Source organism: Aotus nancymaae, unplaced genomic scaffold (genome assembly GCF_030222135.1).
Source record: "Aotus nancymaae isolate 86718 unplaced genomic scaffold, 86718_ANA_hifiasm-v0.15.2.pri h1tg000049l, whole genome shotgun sequence".
In the NCBI taxonomy this organism is placed as follows: domain Eukaryota; kingdom Metazoa; phylum Chordata; class Mammalia; order Primates; family Aotidae; genus Aotus; species Aotus nancymaae.
The window spans coordinates 3108350-3132056 of NW_026988463.1; the positions used below are offsets into that span (position 1 = coordinate 3108350).

The 23707-nt window shown below is 50.3% G+C and overlaps 1 protein-coding gene across 2 annotated transcripts; it reads left to right on the forward strand.

The window, feature by feature from the left end:
• The first annotated feature begins 16785 nt into the window (after nucleotides 1-16785).
• Nucleotides 16786-22130, forward strand: ZNF213 (zinc finger protein 213). Of its 2 annotated transcripts, XM_021667239.2 has the most exons (6): nucleotides 16786-16929; nucleotides 18567-19077; nucleotides 19812-19935; nucleotides 20119-20192; nucleotides 20365-20488; nucleotides 21465-22130. In XM_021667239.2, coding segments are annotated over exons 1-6 (1422 nt in total). In that variant the 5' UTR covers nucleotides 16786-16927; the 3' UTR covers nucleotides 22052-22130. The 2 variants fall into 2 exon arrangements, with proteins under 2 accessions (XP_021522914.2, XP_021522913.2); XM_021667238.2 differs by having other exon boundaries at nucleotides 16786-19077.
• Nucleotides 22131-23707: the final 1577 nt, after the last annotated feature.

Here is a 23707-nt window from a genome sequence, read left to right on the forward strand (position 1 = left end):
AAATTAGCAGGCCGTGGTGGCGAGCGTCTGTAATCCCAGCTACGCGGGAGGCTAAGGCAGGAGAATCGCTCGAACGTGGGAGGCAGAGATTGCAGTGAGCCGAGATCGCGCCACCGCACTCCAGCCTGGGCAACAGAGCAAGACTCCGTCTCGAAAAACAACAACAAAACAGTAGGGGCATTGCTCCATTCCTCACGTGTTCATCTTTCTTTTCTTTCTCCTTTTTTTTTTTTTTTGGGTAGGGGACATAGTTTTGCTCTTGTTGCCCAGGCTGGAGTGCAGTGGCGCTATCTCGGCTCCCCGCAACCTCCGCCACCCAGGTTCAAGCGCTTCTCCTGCCTCAGCCTCCCTAGTAGCTGGGATTACAGGCATGCGCCACCACACCCGGCTAAATACTCCCGACCTCAGGTGATCCGCCCGCCTCGGTCTCCCAAAGTGCTGGGATTACAGGTGTGAGCCACTGTGCCTGGCCAATTTTTATATTTTTAATGGGGTTTCACCATGTTGGTAAGGCTGGTCTTGAACTCCTGACCTCAAGTGATCCACACGCCTCAGTCTCCCAAAGTGCTGGGATTACGGAGGTGAGCCACCGTGCCCAGCCTCACTGGTTCGTTTTTAAAATACAAAATGAATGCCTGCTAATTTAGCAAAAGTCCTTTGCTAAATGTTGAGTCCTAAGTGATGAAAATTCCAGACAAGACCCTTGCCCTGACAGGGTTCCAGTGTAGTGGGGTAGACTGACAGACACATACATGGCACACACTTTAACTTCAAGTAGTGACAGATGCCAGAAAGAAATGAACTAGGTGAGGCAGCAGAGGAGGTCGGCGCTTCATTGTCAGGGAAGCCCCCTCCAAGGTGGGGACATTTAAGCTGTGACTTGAAGGGTGTGAAGGCAATTTACAAGGATCTGGAGTAAAAACCTTTCAAGCAAAGGGAACGGGATAAACATGAGGAGAAGACTGGTGCCCAGAAGCTGAAATGACCCCCCCAAACCCCACTCCCCCGTGTGGAAGGGAGGGGAGCCAGGCGATAAGGAGATGAGACTTGTCAGGGGGCTGTGGCTTCAGGCTTTTCCCCAGTGTCCTGTGAAGGGTGGAGAATGGGGCGAAGACAGTCCAGCCTTCCTCATCGCACGCTTCTCTGGCAGCCTGAGATGTGGGGTCAGGTGGGCTTCCTGCCTGGGGTAGAGGCAGCACCCAATGAATGGCCTGCACCTCAGTAACTTAAGACAGTGATTTTTGTGTTCTCAACTAAGAAAGCCCCAGGCAGTCATGAAGATGAACACAGATCTCACAGAGCAACCACAGAGCTTTTCAAGGAATCAGGTGATCCTGTCATTAATGCCTTTCTCAGAGACTTAGTGAAGCCACTGTCTACTGGTAAAGATAGCTGGGGGTAGGGTGGGTACACAGGTCACACATGATAAGGCCACTCAACATTTCCATCTTCCTAAGGAGAAGGAGCCTTTGGATTCCTTCTTTCCTATCATGCACTTCAGGCATCTCAGTCTTGTTAACTGAAGGCCACCATTGAGTCCAAATTTCACCCAATCAATGGAGTAAACTGCTAAAAAGCCACCAACAGCCACACGCTAACATTAAATTTGAAGTCTACTAAATGCACCTATATTCTTTTTTTTTTTTTTTTGGACACAGAGTCTTGTTCTGTCAGCCAGGCTGAAGTGCAGTGGCATGATCACAGCTCACTGCAGCGTTGACCTCTCAGGCTCAAGCGATCATCCCACCTCATCCTTCTGAGTAGCTAGGACTGTAGGCGCCCACTACCACACCCTGATAATTTTTATATTTTATGTTTCAACTATGTTGCCCAAATTGATAACAAACCTCTGGGCTCAAGCGATGATCCCCCTGCCTTGGCCTCCCAAAGTGCTGGGACTACAGGTGTGAGCCACTGTCCCCGGCCTCATCTCATCTCTGTATTCTGTCCACTTTGGTGTGCTGTCCCTAGACCCTACTCTTGGGCCTGTCGCTCAGATTTCTGCTAGTATATATTAGCAAAGTCTGAATAATTTAAGTGTATAAGCTATTTCCTCCTGGGTCATAATGTGTATCTTTCCTCTCTCTCTCTCTCTCTGTTTTAGAGATGGAGTCTTGCTCTGTCACCTAGGCTGGAAGTGCAATGGCTCCATCTCGACTTACTGAAACCTCCACCTCCCAGGTTCAAGTGACTCAGCCTCTCGAGTAACTGGGATTACAGGCACCTGCACCTGGCCAGGATCACCTTCTTTTTTTTTTTTTTTTGAGACAGAGTTTTGCTCTTGTTACCCAGCCTGGAGTGCAATGGCACGATCTCGGCTCACTGTAACCACCTCTGCCTCCTGGGTTCAGGCAATTCTCCTGCCTCAGCCTCCTGAGTAGCTGGGATTACAGGCACGCGCCACCATGCCCAGCTAATTTTTTGTATTTTTAGTAGAGACGGGGTTTCACCATGTTGATCAGGATGGTCTCGATCTCTTGACCTCGTGATCCACCCGCCTCGGCCTCCCAAAGTGCTGGGATTACAGGCGTGAGCCACCGCGCCCGGCCCTAGGATCACCTTCTTTACCAATCAGCACAGTAACTTTCACATGAGAGATTTGTTGGGCCTGTAAATTTAGCTATCATTATTATTCAGTAATTCTACAGTTAAGTTTTGTGTTTGATTTTCAGTGATATTATTGTGGCTATAAGAAATAAGAGCTGTGCCGGGCAGGGTGGCTCACACCTGTCATCCCAGCACTTTGGGAGTGTGAGTAACCCCCCATCTAGGCACCGAGGATGAAAAGTTAAGCAGATTCCCGGCACAATTAGTGCCTGAAGAATATCTGAGTTTATAGTGTTACTACTCAGCTATTTCCTTTTATATAATCCTTTATATATAATCATATATTAGTTTATAGAATTAGTGCCTGAAGAATATCTTACCCCTCAGTTATTTCCATATATATATAATTATATCTTAGTTCATAGTCGGAGGAATGCCCAGAGCGGACACAGTGCAGAGCATGATTTAAGGGACAAACAGTTACACCAGGACAAGAACCCATGGCCCAGGCGGCAGCGTTCAGTATCGTAAAGATACCCGCTGTATGGCAGGCTTGGGGCGAGAGCCACTCCTCCTGATAAAGGAGTTGTAGGACCTTGCTCCAGTTCTTGTGGAGGGCTGCCCTCAGACCGGCAATCCACCTTGGTGACTGTGAATTTATCAGCTCTTGCTACTGTGCTGCTCGAAAAGCATCTTCCTATAGAACTTATTGGAAGCTGCCAGCAGGTGGCGGTAGACCCTGTCAGCTCTTTCACTGCTGTGTGACTCAGAGCAACCTTCTACAGATATCCTTAGAAGTAGCATGCCCATAGATAGTATATATTGCACACTGTACCCTCTTCACTGCCACGGCTCACTTCCATGCCTCTGTGACCTAATGGGGATGGACCCCTCACTGTGCATGGCCCACCTCCATGCCACGGTGACCTAATGGGGGTGGACCCTTTGTTTATTGCTCACAACCCTGTCACTATCCTAAAGATGACTTCACTCATTACCCTGCCCCCTAACCTATACCCAGTAAATACAGACGCTTCTGGACATTCGGGGCCTCGCCTGTCTCTGCTTATAAGTGGCGTGGCCCCCGAGCCCAGCTGTGCTTTCTTTGTACTTCTGTGTCCTGTCTCTTTATTTCTTGAATCCTGCACCTCAGCACAGTGATAGGGGACACCCCACAAGCCTGTAGGGCTGTCACCCTACAGGGAGGCTGAGGCAGGTGGATCATGAGGTCAGGAGATTGAAACCATCCTGGCTAACATGGTGAAACCCCATCTCTACTAAAAATAAAAAAATTAGCCAGGCATAGTGGCACGCACCTGTAGTCCCAGCTACTTGGGAGGCTGGGCAGGAGAATTGCTTGAACCTGGACGGTGGAGGTTGCAGTGAGCCAAGATTGCGCCACTGTACTCCAGCCTGGGTGACAGAGCAAGACTCCATCACAAAAAAAAAAAAAGAAGAAGAAGAAGAAGAAGAGCTGCTTCTAAGCTATCACAGAAGTTCTCAGGGTCTCTGACCATGACTTGAACAGAACTAAGGGACTTCTTGCCATTTTCTCACTGTAAATGCTCAAGTGCACTAAAAAGAATGTATCCCATGCCATTACACCTCTGTGGACACATAATGGTCACGTGCGGCAGCTACTTGTTCCCACCAGGTACACGCTTTCATTGGCACTTCATAATCCGCTGCAGGTGGCTGCTTGCTTGTACTCTCACTGCAGGCCGTCAGGCCTACCGCGAGAGCTTGGAGAAGCGGAGTTTTCTCCTAACTTCCCTAGCTGGCGAAACACCGGGGCTTTCCCAGCGCTGGCGCTGCCGCACAGCTGGGGCGCCCTCCAGCAGCCCTTGTGCGGGTGTCACAGAGGGCTTACAGCATCTTGCCTTAGTGTCATTCATTTCACAGTGTCACCCCAGGTTCACACTTCCAAGCTGAGAGGCATTAGTCAAAGAATTAAGATCACCTATGAATAACTAAGATCACATATGAATAACTAATAACTACTATGGTTATATTTCTAGTTACTTCCTTCGTCGTTATTTATGTGGAAATAGGCCGAGGCCTTTTGCTCCTGCCTCGGTGCTTATGGGATCTCCCCCTACAAGGCACCACTGAACCTGCCAGATGACGGCCCACATTGCAGAGCAGCCAATCAAAACTGGAACATATTTAGACATTTGGCAAATGGGACACTCAAGCAGTCCTACAGGGAGGTCTATGTGGGGAGGAACTGAGGCCTCCTGCCGAGAGCCATGTGAGTGATCCGCCTTCCAAGTGGGTCCTCCAGTGCCAGAGGACTAGGGCCTTTGTCGGTGTGGTGTCTGCAGTACCATGGGATCTCGAGCCAGAACTACCTAGCTTAGCCGCTCACACTGTTTCTTTTCTTCTTCCTTTTTTTTTTTGTTGTTGTTGTTTGTTTTTTGTTTATTTTTTTGAAACAGAGTCTTGCTCTATAACCCAGGCTGAAGTGCAGAGGCACGATCTTAGCTCACTACAACCTCTACCTCCCAGGTTCAAATGATTCTTGTGCCTCAGTCTCCTGAGTAGCTGGGATTACAGGTATGCACCACTACACCCAGGTGATTTTTTTATTTTTAGTAGAGATGAGGTTTCACCAGTTTGACCATGGAGGTCAAACTCCTGACCTCAAGTGATCTGCCCACCTCGGTCTACCAAAGTGCTGGGATTTCACTGCACCCATCCTTTTTTTTTTTTTTTTTTTTTTTTTTTTTTAGATGGAGTCTCACTCTGTCACCCAAGGCTGGAGTGCAGTGGCATGATCTCAGCTCACTACAACCTCTGCCTCCCAGGCTCAAGGGATTCTCCTGTCTCAGCCTCCCGAGTAGCTGGGATTACAGGCACAGGCACCCACCACCATGACCGACTAATTTTTGTATTTTTAGTAGAGACAAGGTTTCAACAGGTTGGCCAGGCTGGTCTTGAACTCCTGACCTCAGGTGATCTGCCTGCCTCAGACTCCCAAAGTGCTGGAATTACAGGCAGGAGCTACTGCGCCCGGCCTCCATGTTGCTTCTAACTTCCAAGCTGCCCTTGTTCATTTCTGGGTGTAGGGTGACTAATTTTGGGAGGAATTTAGTTTATAGTTACAGCCTTTTCCCAAAACAAACCCCCTTCTTGCCTGGGGACCAGACTGCCTTTGTAAGACTAACAAATTAGCCACAAGATTAGAAATCATGGTTTCGGAGTCATGCAGCCAGAGGCTGTAAGATTCCAAACCTCTCCAGTTGCTCCTAGGGATAACATCACTATCTTAACATCTAAGATTAGCGCTGGAGTTATTTTTCAGGCCCTGCACTCTGATGCACCAGCAGGCGCCACCCAGACCATTAATCTGGCTCAACCAGTTCTGCAATCCCACCCAGGAAAGGGACACAGTAGGAAGAACCCACTGGACCACCTGTGAGTTCATCTCAGGCCCAAACAATCAGCACTCCTCACTCCTTGGCCCCGTAGCTGCCAAATTATCCTTTAAAAACCGCAGTCATTGACTTTTCAGGGGGACTGATCTGAGTAATAAAACTCCGGTCTTCCATTCAGCCAGATTTGTGTGAATTAAACCATTTCTCTATTGCAATTCTCCAGTATTGATTAACTGGCTCCCTCTGGGCAGCCGGCAAGGAGAACTCACTGGGTGGTTACGAGCGCCTCCGGCCAAGCAGGCAGCACCCACGTGGAACTAGAGGCAGCGGACAGTGTTGGAGCCTGCATTTTTCAAACTGTGGCCCTCGTGGGGCTCTAACAGCACATTTTGGAGCTTTAAGGACTATGAAGGATATAGCCAGTTGGGCAAATCTCAAGCACCAGCTAAAAGCGGAGCAGCCACTGCTATCTCCTACACATTGGGCTTCCTCTTATGATTCCTGAACAAGGAAATTCTGTTGCTTCAAAGCATTTGAGGTAAACCACTTCCCTGAGTAAACACTAAAGAAACTCTAGCCAGCACAGCTAGAGGCAGAACGAGGCCAATGAGGCTGTACTGAAGAAGTAGGTAAGTCCGGGGCCATGTCGGTAGCACCAAAAATGTGGGAGCCGGCCGGGCGTGGTGGCTCACGTCTGTAATCCAAGCACTTTGGAGGCCAAGGTGGGCGGATCACCTGAGGTCAGGAGTTCAAGACCAGCCTGACCAACATGGTGAAACCCCATCTTTAAAAATATATATAAATAAATTAATTTTAAAAAAAATGTGGGAGACTTGGGAGCCTTTACTGCATGGACTCTAATTCCTCTTCCCATCTCTTTGTTCCAAGGGACAAGGGAAGCAATGGGGGCAGGGTGGCCATGCCACCTGCTTGATACCTGTGTCTCAGCCACAGGAGCCCTAGATCCAAGGGGTAACTCAGAACCTCCCATGGGTGCAGCAGACAGAATGGGCATATTGGATTGGGTCTGGCCATGCACTATGGGGCTTTCCAATGAAAGCAAAGAACAGCAGCAAGTATATTTCAGAAGACACAGGGGCTTCAATGAAACAGTTTATTCTATTATTTTATTTATTATTATTATTATTATTATTATTTTAAAGCTGGGGTTTCACCATGATGGCCAAGCTGGTCTTGAACTCCTGACCTCAGGTGATCCACCCACCTCCGCCTCCCAAAGTGCTGGGATTACAGGCATGAGCCAACTTGCCCGGCCTATTTTTTGAGACAGAGTCTTGCTCTGTCACAAGGCTGGAGTGCAGTGGCATGATCTTGGCTCACTGCAACCTCTGCCTCCCAGTTCAAGCAATTCTCCTGCCTCAGACTCCCAAGTCGCTGGGACTACAGGTGCGCACCACCACACCCAGCTAATTTTTGTATTTTTAGTAGAGATGGGGTTTCACCATGTTGGCCAGGATGGTCTCGATCTCTTGACCTCGTGATCTGCCTGCCTTGGCCTCCCAAAGTGCTGGGATTACAGGTGTGAGCCACCGCGCCCGGCCTATTATTGTATTTATATTTCGTTTTTGAGTCAGGGTCTCACTGTGTTGCCCAGGCATGGTGGCATGCACCTGTAGTCCCAGTTACTGGGGAGGCTGAAGAGATAGAATTGAGCTGGGGAGGTGGAGGCTGCAGTGAACTATGGTCATGCCTCTTCACTCTAGCCTGTGTGACACAGCAAGACCCTGTCTCTAAATAAATAAATAAATATTACTGCAGTAATATGCCAATACTGTGGGCTAATACTGCCATCTGCTGGCCATCCCCATGCCGCATCCTATGCTTTCACTTGACCTATGTCATTTCATCCTCACACCAACCCTTAAAGGTGTCATTATTATCCCCGTTCTACAGAAAAGAAGACTGAGCTCAGAGAGGCTGTCACTCCCAGGATCTATGATATTTGCAGCAGAGCTGAGATTGAAATCCAGGTCCACTGAACTCCAGAGTGCCTGACTGTAACTGCTCAGCTCTACTGCTTCCCGATACAGAAATCCATTTAATAGGCCAGGCGCGGTGGCTCACCCTGTAATCCCAGCACTTTGGGAGGCCAAGGCAGGCAGATCACCTGAGGTTCAAAGTTTAAGACCAGCCTGACCAACATGGGGAAACCCCGTCTCTACTAAAAATACAAAAACAGCTGGGTGTGGTGGTGCATGCCTGTAATCCCAGCTACTTCAGAGGCTGAGGCAGGAGAATCGCTTGAACCAGGAGGTAGAGGTTGCAGTGAGCCGAAATTGTGCCATTGTACTCCAGCCTGGGAGACAAGGGCAAAACTCCATCTCAAAATCAATAAATAAATTTGAAATCATAGATGAAATAAATGATTTCCTGGAAAATATAAACTATCAAAATTTACTCAAGAAGATACAGAAATTCTGAATAGCCAATGTCACATAGAAGAAACTATACAAATAGATATAAGGAGTAAAGATATTCTTTTTAAAAATTAAATTTAATTAAAAAAAATTTTTTTGGGACGGAGTCTTGCTCTGTCAGCAGGCTGGAGTGCAGTGGCGCAATCTTGGCTCACTGCCTCTGCCTCCTGGGTTCAAGCGATTCTCCTGTCTCAGCCTCTGAAGTAGCTGGGACTAGAGGTGTGTGCCACCATGCCCAGCTAATTTTTGTATTTTCAGTAGAGACAGGGTTTCCCCATGTTGGCCAGGATGGCCTCAATCTCTTGACCTCGTGATCCTCCCACCTTGGCCTCCCAAAGTGCCGGGATTACAGGTGTGAGCCACCGTGCCCGGCTGATACTCTTTACTTTCAGTTATTTTTTAGAGACAGTATCTAGCTCTGTTGCTATGGCTGGTGTGCAGTGCCATGATCCTGGTTCACAGCAGCCTGGATAGAACTCCTGGGTTCAAGCGATCCACCCCCCTCAGCCTCCTGAGTACCTGGGACTACAGGTGCCAACAAGCCCAGCTAATTAAAAGATTTTTTTTTTTTTTTTTTTTGGTAGAGGCAGGTCTTACTATGTCATCCAGCCTGATCTTGAACTGTTGGCCTCAAGTTATCCTCCTGCCCAGGCCTCACAAAGTGCTGGGATTACAGGTATGAGCCATCACACCCAGCCCTCTCTATTTTGAATGGCCATGTGTCCATTAAAAAGCTCCCATCACAGAAGGGGAAAAGCGATATTGGAGAATAACTAGAAGTCTTTCTGCTGGAAATACGAATATATAGAACTTCCTTAATAAGAACAGAAATATCGACCAGGCATAGCGGTGGGCGCCTGTAGTTCTAGCCACTCGGGAGGCTGAGGTGGGAGGATCACTTGAGCCTGGGTGTTCCAGGTGACAGTGAGCAGGGACTGCACCACTGCACTGCAGCCTGGGTGAAAGAACGAGACCCTGACTTGTTATTTCGCACAAATACATATCACAGACCAACAACAGTACTCAATTGAATGCCATTAAAAGCAATTTCATGAACTTAAGATCCCAGACAATTATGCCTGCAGTCTTCAATTTTTAACATCGTTTTGAGAGTTGTGAGCAATGCTGTAAGATTGACAGAATGAGTATAAATTCACAGAAAAACCCTTTACTTTCTTCATTTATAGACTATTTTATAGCTAGAAAAAAAAAAAGTGTGCTGGGTGTGATGCGTCACGCCTGTAATCCCAGCACTTTGGGAGATTGAGGCAGGTGGATCACTTGGAGTCAGGAGTTTGAGACCAGCATGGGCAACATGGTGAAACCCCGTCTCTACTAAAAATACAAAAATTAGCCGGGCATGGTGGTGGGCCACCTGTAATTCCTGCTACTTAGGAGGCTGAGGCAGGAGAAGTGCTTGATCTGGGAGGGGAAGGTTGCAGTGAGCCGAGATTGAGCCACTGCACTCCAGCCTGGGTGACACAGCTAGACTCCATTTAAGATAAAAAAAAAAAAAAAAAAAAAAAAAAAGCCGGGCGCGGTGGCTCACGCCTGTAATCCCAGCACTTTGGGAGGCCGAGGCGGGTGGATCACGAGGTCAACAGATCGAGACCATCCTGGTCAACATGGTGAAACCCCGTCTCTACTAAAAATACAAAAAATTAGCTGGGCATGGTGGCGCGTGCCTGTAATCCCAGCTACTCAGGAGGCTGAGGCAGGAGAATTGCCTGAACCCAGGAGGCGGAGGTTGCGGTGAGCCGAGATCACGCCATTGCACTCCAGCCTGGGTAACAAGAGCGAAACTAAAAAAAGAGCTGGGCTCGGTGATTCACACCTGTAATTTCAGCACTTTGGGAGGCTGAGGTGGGCGGATCACCTGAGGTAAGGAGTTCGCGACCAGACTGATTAACATGGAGAAACCCTGTCTCTACTAAAAAAAATTATCAGGGTGTGATGGCGCATGCCTGTAAACCCAGCTACTCGAGAGGCTGAGGCAGGAGAATCACTTGAATCCGGGAGGCGGAGGTTTCGGTGAACCGAGATCGTGCCATTACACTCCAGCCTGGACAACAAGAGAGAAACTCCGTCTCAAAAAAAAAAAAAAAAAAAAAGAACAAGCAACGTGAAAAATTATCAGAAGGAATAAGAAAGTGCAATTAGGTGGTCAATTTCAATATAATTTTATTCAAGTTTGCATATACCAGCAATGCTAAGCAGAAAATATAGTTACCAATGCATGGCCTCTCAGCCCAAACACACCCTTTTTGTTCTGCTTTGTGATACTGAGCTGGATAGCACCTCAGATTTGGCACCCAGCTGGACACTGCACACACTTCCTTGCTAGCCAGCTTCATGTAGTTCTTTGCCGACAGAGGGCGATGGAGGAACACCGTCAGGTCAAACGGGAAGGGAGGGACTGTTTTCCTCCTGGTGCAGTTCTCCAATGCGGCCAGCAGAGGGCAGGAGAGGGAGCCAGAGGCCCTCACTTCCGCCGTCTTCACCTTGGTCCGGCTCCTACCCGCGTTTCCGCCATCCGCCAGCTGTGAGTTCTCGCGACAGCCCGTCTTTCTGAGGTCCAGTCTCCGCCTTAAAGTGAAAGGGCTTGACGGGCTCTTTCGTGTTTCCAAGTTTCCTCCCTTTTTATCTCCTCAGTCCCAAGGGCACAAGTTCCTTCCTGCAGTTGCTCTTCTGTAAGTCTTAGAAATCTCTTTTCCAGTTGGTAGTTAACCACCTTTACAACTGAACAATTCTTTTTATTAAATTTTCTCTTCAAAACACTGGTGTGGACGGGCGCGGGATCTCAAGCCTGTAATCCTGACACTTTGGGAGGCTGAGGCAGGCCGATCACCTGAGGTCAAGAGTTCGAGAGCAGCCTGGCCAACACGGTGAAACCCCATTTCTACTAAAATTACAAAAAATTAGCCGGGTGTGGTGGTGCACGCCTGTAATCCCAGCTACTCGGGAGGCTGAGCCAGGAGAATCCCTTCAACCCAGGAAGTGGAGGTTGCAGTGAGCCTGAGCTGAGATCGTGCCACTGCACTCCAGCCTTGGTGACAGAGTGACACTCCGTCTCGGGGAAAAAAAAAAAACTAAAAAATAAACTATTACAGACTTGTTTCTCAATTTCCAGTTATGTTATATGGCTTTCTACATTCCATTGTTTTTCTGTTTTTGTTTTTGAGGCAGGGTCTTACTCTGTCACCAGGTTGGAGTGCTGGGGCACGATCATGGCTCACTGCATCCTCTGCCTCCCTAGTTCAAGTGATCCCCCATCTCAACTTCCCAAGTAGCTGGGACTACTTGGTGCACGTCACCATGCCCGGCTAATTTTTTGTATTTTTGGTAGAGACAGGATTTCACCATGTTGCCCAGGCTGGTCTAGAGCTCCCGAGCTCAAGCAGTGCACCTATCCTGGCCTCCCACAGTGCTGGGATTAAAGATGTGAACCACTGCACCTGGCCTTCCAGTAGTTTTATAATATGATAGGGCAGTTTCCCACATTTAAAGATTGTTGAGAAATATTGTCATGAATATTGATGAATACTGAGTGTATGATATACTATATTGCTTGCTGGGAAGAAAGATGGCAAGGAAAACCTAGCTGGTCCCCCTGGCAAGTGGAAAACCACCTGGGGCATTCCAAATTGGCAGGACAATGTATAAGTATCATACACCGGTTAAAACAAGTCTGAGATACCTGACCCTGCCCCCGTGGCTTCCTCATGGAGAATACCTGTCATCAGTGGTAAGCAGGCAACAGCTGCCTACTTGGTATGTTTTTGAGTTATGAGAAGATAAACTCCTGTTAATAATAATAACCTATTCAGAGAGGATAAATACATGGATCAGAATCTGTTCGGGGCCCTCACCCTGGATTGCTGTCAGCCCCTGAGGCTCTCAGTTCAGAAGGCTGCTGGCCCCCAAAATAGACTCACTTTGCTGTTCTGTCTGGGTGTCTGCCTCTCATTTCCTTCAGCGCTGCCTGGGTGGGGTCTCTCCGGCAGAGCTGGTACTCGGTAAAATATTTCTTGACTAGTGCATTTTTCCTGATTAATTTCAGAGCAACTTTATCAAATTCCAAAACATGCCCAGCCATGTTTTTTTAATTGACACATATTTGTACGTGTTTATGGGGTTCAATGTGATGTCTCAATACATGCTTATGTTAGGTAATCATTGAATTGGGGTAACCAGCGTATCACCTTAAATTTTTTTTTTTTTTTTTTTTTTTTGGTGATGTTAGGTGGTTAGATAGACATTAGTAGCTGGGAGGGGGTAAAAAGAAAAGCAGAAAAGCTGTGACTAAGACAGGCCCTGGCCCACCTAACTTCAGCCCCAACTCCACGCTAATGGATAGTTTGTGGTACAGCCTGCGCCCAGCACTGTAGGAGAAACCAGGGCACAGGTGGAAATCCTCTAAAGTGGTGCATATCCAGCAACATAGAACCATATCTTCAAGTTCATGCCAAGCTCAGTATGCCATCATTATAATAAAATTTACATGCGGTTTTTGTCCCACCCCACACTTTTCTTAACAAATTATGGGTAAAAACATGAGCAGTTTAACTTTAGTTATAATAACATCATCCTGTCATTTTTACATAGCCCAAACCTCAACTCCTCCCAACAAACCCCAGGAGTTTTAAAAGCACCTTGAGTTTTGTTAAAGAGCTGCTGGCTTCATATCACAGACATCAGCCCACTCTCCGTCTGAGCAGTACTGTGCTTCAATACACTTTGCTTTGAGCCTGCATTTTGGTGTTAGTTTGCAATTCTTTGCTCACTATTACAAGAGCCAAGATTGTTGGTCCAGAGTTCCAGCTCTGTTGATCTCCTCAGTCAAACGATCTATCCTAATGCAGAATTCCTGGTAACGGCGTGAACATTCAAAATCCTCTCTTCCAGCTATTTTGAAGTATGCCTTATTGTTAACTACTGTCACCCTACTGTACAATAGAACACTATATGATAGAATTCAGTGAAGTAAGAACGAGAAGTCAGCCAGGCACAGTGGCTCACACCTGTAATCACAGCACTTTGGAAGGCTGAGTCGGGCAGATCACCCGAGGTGAGGAGTTAGAGACTAGCCTGGCCAATATGGTGAAACACCGTCTGTACTAAAAATACAAAAATTAGGCCAGCACTGTAGCATGCATGCCTGTAATCCTAGCTACTTGGGAGGCTGAGGCAGGAGAATTGCTTGAACCTGAGAGGTGGAGGTTGCAGGGAGCAGAGATCACACACCAGCTTGGGCAACAGACTGAGACTCTGGCTCAAAAAGTAAATAAATAAAACAGAAAAATACAACATTAGAGTACAATAGCTCTTTAGTCAGACTTCAATGGAATCAACCATATGAGAAAAGAATGAGAGCTTCAATATTTAAAACTCCTTTGTTGGAATAAAAACCTACATCCAAGCATGTGATTGGTATCAAAAGATAAACCACAATATGAGAAAATACTTGTAACATATTTTAAAGGGTAGGTCAATGTCTTCAACAAATAAAATACTTGAGTATCAGACTGTGCTCACACATCCTTAATATATAAAATCAAATACATCAAGAAGATCCCAATGGAAATAACAGGAAATAACAACAGGCAATTCACAAAAGGATAAATAGAAATAATACTTGAGAAAAGAAAACATATCCAACTTCCCTAGAAATCAAGGAAATGGTTAACTATATTCACGGAATTTCTCCCATGAGGCTGTTGCACAGAATGAGCAGGATATGTAAAGTACTCAGGTCAGTGCCTGACATATAAACACTCTATACATGGTAACTATCATAATTTACAAGTTTAATAGGATGGGTGTGGTGGCTCTCATCTGTAATCCCAGCACCATGGAAGGCTGAGGTAGGCGATCCCTTGAGGTCAGGAGTTCAAGAGCAGCCTGCTTAACCTAGTGAAATCCCATCTCTACTAAAAATACAAAAATTAGCCCGGTGTGGTGGCAGGCACCTGTAATCCCAGCTACCCAGGAGGCTGAGGTGGGAGGACTGCTTGAACCCAGGAGGTGGAGGTTGCAGTGAGCCGTGAAACTGCATCACTGCATCAAAAAAAAAAAAAAAAAAAGTTTTATATGTATTACTGTGGAACTTATGGGGACGCTACATCAAGCTGTTTCCCAATTGAACTGGAATGACCACAACAACAGCTGAACACTGTAAATGTCCAAATCAGGAGAAATACGGGAAGGTAAACATTTGATTTTCAAGTGGAAGTTCAAAGCGTTACATTCTTTCTGGAGGACAGTTTGGAAATAAGTACACAGAGTAATTTGGCAATTCTCTTTATAGTTTTTCTCAGGGAAGTGTTCAAGGAAATGTGTAAAGCTATCTGTAGAAGCATATTTGCAGATACATAAAGATGGAAACAATCTAAATGTCCAAGGGTAGGGGACTTAAAATCTGAAAATTCCGTTGTATTAAATACTATCAGCTTGAATTTTGTATGAAATACTATCAATTAAATTAAATACTATTAAATACTTGTATTAAATACTATCAGATGAATTTTATTTATACATGCTGATGTGGAAAGATATCCCTGATGTACTATTGTGTCAACAAAACATTATGGAGCAATTCCTGATTTGTATTAGAAATATATTCACAGGGCTGCGCACGGTGGCTCACACCTGTAATCCTAACACTTTGTGAGGCTGAGGTGAGCGGATCACAAGGTTAGTAGATCAAGACTATCCTGGCTAACACGGTGAAACCCCATCTCTACTAAAAATACAAAAAATCAGCCAGGCGTGGTGGCAGGTGCCTGTACTCCCAGCTACTCAGGAGGCTGAGGCAGGAGAATCGCTTGAACCCGGGAGGCGGAGGTTGCAGTGAGCAAGATCGCACCACTGCACTCCAGCCTGAGAGGGAGACTCTGTCCCCACCCCCCACCCCCAGAAATAAAGGTGTCTGCCCTCATGGACACTTATCGTTGAGTCATGGGAAACAAATATTACACAAACATATAATGTCGGGTAGTGATAAACATTAGGGAGAAAAATAAGGCAGAGCCGAGGCTGTTTGGCTCTTTACAGAGCTGGGGAAGGCCTCTTTGAGGGGGTGACATTATGAGCAGAGTGAGACAGCAAGCCTTGTGGCTACCATAAGAAAGATAGCTTTATGCTTTTCCAATTAATTTTCTCTTCCAAGCATGCAATTCCTGCAAAATTAAAAGAAACCAAGAAACCTCTTTCCATTTCAGAAAGAGATCTGGAGCCTGAGATCATCTCCCGGTCGAGGCGTGAAGAGAGTGGGAGAGGATCCGAGGTTATGGAAAAGAGAACCCCGAGCCCCTATGCTCTGGATCCCTCCGGGCCCCGGAACCCCTGCTGCCCCGCAGCTCCTCGTGGACGAAGCCGCCGGTGGGAGAGCGCGGGACTCCAGCCAGGTCAGCGTCCCGCTTGCTGCGTCCTTCTAAGGCGACCCCACGCAGGGGATCGTGGCAGGAGGCTCCGCGCTCCTCATCCGATGCCATTTCCCAGGAAGCTACATGCCTCTCCGGGGAATTGGGAGGAGCGGGACCCAAGAGGCTGGAAAGGAGTCTCCCCGGTCCGAGCTCCAGCTCCCGGTCCGCGGCCTCCTGGCCCTCACCTACTAACTAGTTGGTTTAGAAAAGACGGTGGCAGAAGGAAGAGGTCGCTCTAGCGCATCCCTTCCGGTGGAGCAGGCACTCCACTGGTGGCTAGACCATATGCCCTCTCCGCTCCTCGGGCCAGCCTTGGCTTCCCCTTTTTGCCGCTCAAAGGCCAGAGGCGCAGGAAAATGTGAATCAAAAGCAGAGACGAAGAACAGAGCAAATCTAGACTCAGAACCTCACCTTTCCGCCCGGATGCAGGTGTATGACGCGTATGGCGTTTCCGTCTTCTAATAGCCAGCCTGAGAATTCTTCCTGTTCATTGGCCATCAGTCAGGGAGAAGGCGGGCTCAGAGTACTAACGGCTTTTTGGGAACCGGGGAATGTAGCGGGGGCGGGGGGGGCAATGCTTGCCCCAGCGCATGCGCTGCGTAGTTTCCCGGCGAGACCCGCGAGGACTTCCGGCGCCGGGAGCTGGCGGCGGAAGTGGGATCTTCTGGACCGCCGTTGGCGTAATGTGTTTCAGGGGCGGGGATCCGGGCTCTGGCTGCTGAGCTCCGACATCCAGCACCCGCCTCCGGGTGGCCAGGATCAGCGTCCCGGGGCAGAGGCCAGAGGCCGAGCGCACTGCTAGGAAGTGCTGGGACCCCCGCACCGCCCTGCCTGCTTGGTCCCCGGGCAGACGCCCCTGCACGATCGTCGCCCGCCTCGCGGGCGAGGCTGCGGGGGACACCGCGGGGCTCCGGCCGGCTTTCCTTCCTGCCTGCCGTGTCCTGCTGAGCGACCCTGGTGAGTCCTGGCCCTCACCAGAGGATGAGAATGGCGCGCGCACCTTTCAGGGGTCTTGTGAGGAGCAGAATAAATAAAGCGCTTAGGGTGGAGTAAAAGAATTGGAAACAACCCGAATGCATCACTCGAGTCTCGATTAAGAAACTGGAGCATATCCATACCGCGGAAGCTCATAGTGCCGCTAATGTATGTGCAGTAAGGTCTCATTTATGTAAAAACACATCAAGCACCTTCTTTTTTTCTCTTTTCTTTCCACCCCCCGCCCCCCACCATGGACGGCATTTTTAGGAAAAGCACAGGAAAAGGTCTGGAACGTCAGTTGTCAGACCATTAAGGGAGGGTGCAGTTGCACTGAGGAAGGGAGAGTGTTATGGGTTTCTATATTGTTTGAACGTCCCCCCTTTTTTATTATGATCGTTTGTATTTTTTTCTTTTCTGTTTTTTCTTTTTTTCTTAACTTTTCTTTTTGAGGCGGTCTCACTCTGTTGCCCAGACTGGAGAACAGTGGTGCGATCAACCTCAAACTCCAGGACTTAAACGGTCTTCCCTCCTCAGCCTCCCCAGTAGCTGGGACTACAGGAGCCCCCCTACCACACCCGGCATTTTTTGTTTTTTTTGGTACAGATGGCATCTCACATTGTCTTCCCAAAGTGGTATTGAACTCCTGGCCTCAAGCAGTCCTCCTGTATCTGTTTCCCAAATGCTGAGATTACAGGCATGAGCCACCAAGCCCAGCCAGTTTGTATTTTTATTGTTGAAACAAAACATCGATTAATGAAAATTGTAAAATACACTTTTCATAACCATTGTAAAGAGTAACAGTGTAAAAAAAAACAAAAAACCAACAAAAAAGAAAAGTGACGATGTAAGGTATAAGTGTGTCATTTATTTATTTATTTATTTTTATTATTTGAGATGGAGTCTCACTTTGTCGCCCAGGCTGGAGTACAGTGATGCAATCTCGGCTCACTGCAGCCTCCGCCTTGTGGGTTTAAGCAGTTCTCCTGCTTCAGCCTCCTAAATAGCTGGGATTACAGGTGTGCATCACCATGCCTGGCTAATTTTTGTTTTCAGTAGAGATGGAGTTTTACCCTGTTGGTCAGGCTGGTTTTGAACTCCTGACCTCGTCATCTGACTGCCTCGGCCTCCTAAAGTGCTACTAGGATTATAGGCCTGAGCCACCATGCCTGGCCACGTGTCATACATTTATATGTACCTGTGGATAAAGGGCTTTGGATGGTGTCTGTTAGCCTTTCTGTGACACCTCAGGGCCAGGTGTGTTTTGGAATTCAGAGATTTTCAAATTTGAGAAAGATAATACAGTGCATATACAATATATCAAGCACATCTCCAGAGGGATCTGGGGCAACACTAAATAATGAAACATACCAGTTAACATTTTTTAATTGATGTATAATGTATGTACAGAAAAACACACCACTGTACCTCAAAGAATTTTTATAAACTGAAGATATATGTTATTAATGTTTCTGCCATAATTGTGAACATTTACATTTAGTGGAATAAATTGAGATTATAAATATGCTCATATCAGGTCAAGTGGTGTTGCGAAATGAGTGACATTGGGTTTTGCTGTCAAAGGAGTTATACAATACCTGGGTTTTGGATTTCTGACTTTGGGATGAGAGCTTGCGGGCCTGTGTTAATAGGAGAGACAGTCACGTGAGCAAGGCATTCCAATAGAGCCTGGAAAAGGCTTCAGGGCCATGAAAGGATGGGGACTGGATGGCTCTTCAGTCTGGTGTTTGCTCATGTATTCCACATCCTTCCTCCTCAGTCCTGCCATTTTGCTCTTTCCCCAGGAGTACACATCCAGATGCCAGCCCAGCTGCCACAGGGGATCCCGCTGGGAGACTGAAAGGACAGGTTCTGGGGCTTGAGTCGAGGCCGACCAGCCCTGACCCTCAGGCCAGGGGAATGGCAGCCCCCTTGGAGCCCCAGGACCAGGCCCCTGGGGAGGGAGAAGGGCTGCTGATTGTGAAAGTGGAAGATTCCTCCTGGGAACAGGAATCTGCCCAGCATGACAGCAGGGATTCCGAAGCCTGCCGCCAGCGCTTCCGGCAGTTCTGCTACAGGGATGCACATGGGCCTCATGAGGCCTTCAGCCAGCTCTGGGAGCTGTGCTGCCGCTGGCTGCGGCCCGAGCTGCGCACCAAGGAGCAGATCCTGGAGCTGCTCGTGCTGGAGCAGTTCCTGACGGCGCTGCCGGGGGAGATCCAGGGCTGGGTGCGTGAGCAGCACCCAGGAAGTGGCGAGGAGGCTGTCGCCTTGGTGGAGGACCTACAGAAGCAGCCAGTGAAAGCCTGGCCGCAGGTGAGGGGCCCTTCCACATCCAGGGGCACCTGGATGGTACCTGAGCTGAAGAGAAGTGGGCACCCTGCAGAGATAAGTCTCCCAGAAGTTGACAGGGTAGGGGAGACAGCCCCCAGGAGTGGGCACAGGAGCACAGTGTGCCATGGGTGCCTTTCTGAAAGATGGAGAGTCCAAAGTAAATGCAATTTATTTTTTGCGGCTTTGGAAGGCAGTAGTAGGAATGAAGTGGGAATGTTCATTCAGGAGGTTTTAGCTCCATTCAGGTTCTGCAGATGTTTTATTTGCTTTTTGCTGTAGGCCTGGCTCTGGGGACACAGGGGTGTGCATAGGGTCAGCTCCAGAGTAGGGTGAGAAGGTGGAGCTGTCCGGGGCCCTTACTACCTTGTGGGATGTTGGGTTGTTCACACTGGATGCATCTGGGGAGGTTCTAATGAGTGGCTGGGGGATGGGGTTCTGCCTTTGGCAGGAGGGTCCCCGGCTCCCACCTTGCTAAGTGGTTGTGATTCTGGCCTTTCAGGCTGGTTCTTGCTTTGTGACTGATCAGGGAGTTTCCTTGGGCACACAGCATTGCCTGGTATCACATTCTGCTCTGGACTTTCCTGGGGCACATTATTGGTCTCCTTCCCACTCCCCAGCATCCTGAGGGTCATGTCCTGTGTCTCCTTCCCAGGAAATAAACTCTGTCTCCCCCGGTCTGGTTTCGGGCTGATGAGCATATTGTGGTTCCTGCACAGGATGTGCCCTTGGAGGAGGCGGAACCCAAGGCTGCAGGCCAGGGATCTCAGGCCAAGGGGCCTCCCTCGACAGTAGGGGCACGGAGGCAGCCGCCTGTTCCCCAGGAGCAGCACAGCCATGGCGGTGAGTAAGCCTCTGTTCCGTGGGTGGTAGAGTGGCTGGGCAATGGCACCAGCATTGCCCTAAGGGTCACAGGCAGAACAGTTCCCTCTGTGAAGCCTAGGGCATGCACACAGGCCGGGGCGGCCTTAAGGTGTTGGTGTCAGGCCTAGCTGGCCTTTCTAAGGCTCCATTCTTCTCTTTCAGCCCAGCTTCCTGCTCTTCTTAAAGAGGGGCAGACCAGAGAGCCAATGGCTACCTGCTTTGTCTCCGGCGTCCATGTGAGTCACCAGTCCTTTTGGTCTTCTTTAAAGTGCTCAGCTCTGTTGAGTTTGTAAAACAGGACTTTCTGTCCCATCAGGCCTCTTTCATCTGACCCATCCTATGCCCGCCAGCGCTGCTGGGAGGCCTGAGCAAGGCAGCCCTGAACTGGGTCTTCTTGCCCCATTTCAGGGACCTGTGGCATCAGGAGACATTCCATTCTATTTCTCCCAGGAAGAATGGGGCACCCTGGACCCTGCTCAGAGGGATCTCTTCTGGGACATAAAGCGGGGGAACTCCCGGAACACCACTCTGGGTAAGCACCTAGGGCCTTTGGGGTCCAGGCTGGCTGCTCCCCATTCTGGGACTTCAGTCTTCTTTCCCATGCTGCCCTTAGCTGGTTCCAGAGCAGGCTCTCCCCAGGTTTCGCCAAGAGCCTGTGTGACTGCTTTCTTGGCTGAGGATCCGTTTTTGTGCCTGTTCACATGCAGCACGAGATGGTGCCAGCGCTGCTCAGCCCTGCGCCAAGCACTCATAAGGGCAACTTCTTCAATTCTCATAACCTAGTGCATAGAAGTATTGTTCCCATTTTATACATAAGGGACCTGAGACTCAAGCCAGTGGATGCTGAAGGGACATAACTGGGACTTGGATCAGGCATAGTTGTGAGGCCACCTTGGGCTGCCAGGACCATGGGTGCTGATGGGGAACCCCAGCTGCTCACCAGCCTGGCCTTCTGCTCATCAGACCTGCACTCACCAGGTCCCTCTTCATGCCAGGCCCCTTCTCAGCACCCTCAGGGATCATCTTGTTCAGTCCGCACTCCTAGCAGGATGGGCTTCGAGCCCTATCCAGGTCTGTTGTGTGTTGAGTTTGGAGAGCTGGAGCCTGCATGGTGACGGGAGCCACACTAAATAAACCAGCTTGGTTCCTCAGTTTCTGACTGTGACAGTTGGGAACATTTTCAAAATTACTGTAAATCTGTTCAGCTGTGGAGCTTGAGTAGCTGGGGTTCAGAGTGGGACACTGGATTCGAGTGTGGCCTGCAGGGCACAGATGGCCTGGGGGCTGGCCTGTGCAGGCGGGATCAGAGGCCTGCTCAGACTGCTGCTCTGCCACATTTTTTCATCATTCCCGTTTTATAGATGAGGAATCTGAGGCTTCTGCTGTGTGAGCCCAGAGCTGTCTGAACTTGGAGGCCAGGGAGCTTTCCCCAGCCTCGTTTCTTCCTCACCTCAGCTCTGGCCCCAGAACCGAGTGGGACTGAAGAGGTCACCTCCTTCCCCTTGTAGGTTTGGGGCTCAAAGGCCAAAGCGAGAGGTCCCGGCTGGAGGAGGTGGTGCCAGCGCTGCCAGGACAGGCGGCCCTGGGTCCAGTGGTGGGCGCGCGACGGGGGCGGCCACCCACGCGCCGTCGCCAGTTCCGGGACCTGGCGGCTGAGAAGCCACACAGCTGTGGGCAGTGCGGGAAGCGCTTCCGCTGGGGCTCGGACCTGGCGCGGCACCAGCGCACGCACACGGGCGAGAAGCCGCACAAGTGCCCCGAGTGCGACAAGAGCTTCCGCAGCTCCTCGGACCTGGTGCGCCACCAGGGCGTGCACACGGGCGAGAAGCCCTTCTCCTGCTCCGAGTGCGGCAAGAGCTTCAGCCGCAGCGCCTACCTGGCCGACCACCAGCGCATCCACACAGGCGAGAAGCCCTTCGGCTGCAGCGACTGCGGCAAGAGCTTCTCGCTGCGCTCCTACCTGCTGGACCACCGGCGCGTGCACACCGGCGAGCGGCCCTTCGGCTGCGGAGAGTGCGACAAGAGCTTCAAGCAGCGCGCGCACCTCATCGCACACCAGAGCCTGCACGCCAAGATGGCCCAGCCCGTGGGGTGAGCAGCCGCCTTGGCCGCAAACACGGGGGAGGCCCAGCCGCGGCACATCGTTTCGACCGTGGGACTTTCTTCCCATCTGTGGCCACCTCCCGGGCTGTCCAAGGGACTCCAGGGCCCCCTACACGCAGAGCTTGCCTGCCCTGCTGTGCTCAGAGGACCTGCCCAGCACTCAAAGGGAACGGAAGCCCCCCCTCACCTTGTCTTTCCCCCTTCTGCCCCTAGCGTTTCTCTTCCCCTCCAGTCTCCTGGAGCGTCAACACATTCCTGACGGGCAGCAGGGCGGCCAGGACTCAGCTCTGGGTCCCTTCCCAGAAGCCCCCCAGCCTCATTTCACTGTGGCTCTTTGACCTCCACCCTCTGGGGTGGGTCCATGGGTCAGGCCTCTGCCCTGCCAACCTGTGCCTTTCAGTGGGCATCAATGACTGGCCTTGGCCTCCCAGGGGGCTGCTGGGCTTTGGGAGGGACAGTCAACCCACACCTGTGGGACCCCGGGTCTTAGTCACGGCCGCAGGGGCTTTTTGGCCCCACCCACTCCCGTTTCCAGGCCATGACCACTCTGCCCTGTCCTGGCCACACGGACTCGTCCTGGCTTTACCCTCGGCCTACGTGCCCCAGCATGAGCCTCGAGAGCCATCTGCCCACCAGTCTGGTCAGGATAATGGTGGCTCCAGTGACAACCCTGTAGATGAAGAACAGGGCATCTGGCTGCCGTCCGCTCCTCTAGAAGTGCAGCTGCACGGTACTCAGCACTGGCACTCCATCAGCAGTGGTGCTCCACCTCCTCGGCACTAGCACCCCGCTCCGTCAGCACTAAGGCCCCCCCTCCATCGGCACTGGCAACCCCCTCCATCGGCACTAGCAACCCCCTCCATCGGTACTGGTGCCCCGCTCCATCGGCACTAGCCCTCCCCACCTCCATCGGCAATAACGCCCCCTGCTCCGTCGGCACTAGCAACCCCCTCCATCGGCACTGGCCCTCCCCCACTCCATCAGCAATAACGTCCACTGCTCCATCAGCACTAGCAACCCCCTCCATCGGCACTGGCCCTCCCCCACTCCATCAGCAATAACGTCCACTGCTCCATCGGCACTAGCCACCCCCTCCATCGGCAATGGTGCCCCGCTCCATCGGCACTAGCCCTCCCCCCTCCATCGGCACTAGCAACCCCTGCTCCATCGGCAATGGTGCCCTGCTCCATCGGCACTAGCCACCCCCTCCATCGGCAATGGTGCCCCGCTCCATCGGCACTAGCCCTCCCCCCCTCCATCGGCAATAGCGCCCCCTGCTCCATTGGCACTTTGCTGCTGCCCCTGAGCACTGCCTTCCATGGACAGGGACGGACCACAGGCCCTGCAAGGACTCAGCCCCGCAGGCCTCCAAAGGGTGACAGAAGAGTTTTAATAAACGTGGAAACTTCCCTCCAGGCTATTCTGTTCTTTATGTGGTAGTGGGTGGGGGATACCTGGAATATAAATCCCTTGGCCTGGCCTTGTGTCCTGGTGGGACATGGTGCTGTGCCGTCACCAGGAGGAGCCACATCCTTGGCTTTCAGGTCAGCTGGGCCCCAGTGGGCAGCCGGGCCCCAATGGGCAGCCATGTCCCCTGGGACTCATCCCCCTGTGTCGGCCAGTGCCTGCCCTGCTCTGTGGGCACTGT

Excerpts from the sequence above, each read along its gene's own strand:
- ZNF213 (XM_021667238.2), top strand. The coding sequence starts at position 18,490 with ATGGCTCTTCAGTCTGGTGTTTGCTCATGTATTCCACATCCTTCCTCC. Across the intron at positions 19,078-19,811 it reads CAGTGAAAGCCTGGCCGCAG|GATGTGCCCTTGGAGGAGGC; the intron begins GTGAGGGGCCCT and ends GTTCCTGCACAG. Across the intron at positions 19,936-20,118 it reads GGAGCAGCACAGCCATGGCG|CCCAGCTTCCTGCTCTTCTT; the intron begins GTGAGTAAGCCT and ends CTTCTCTTTCAG.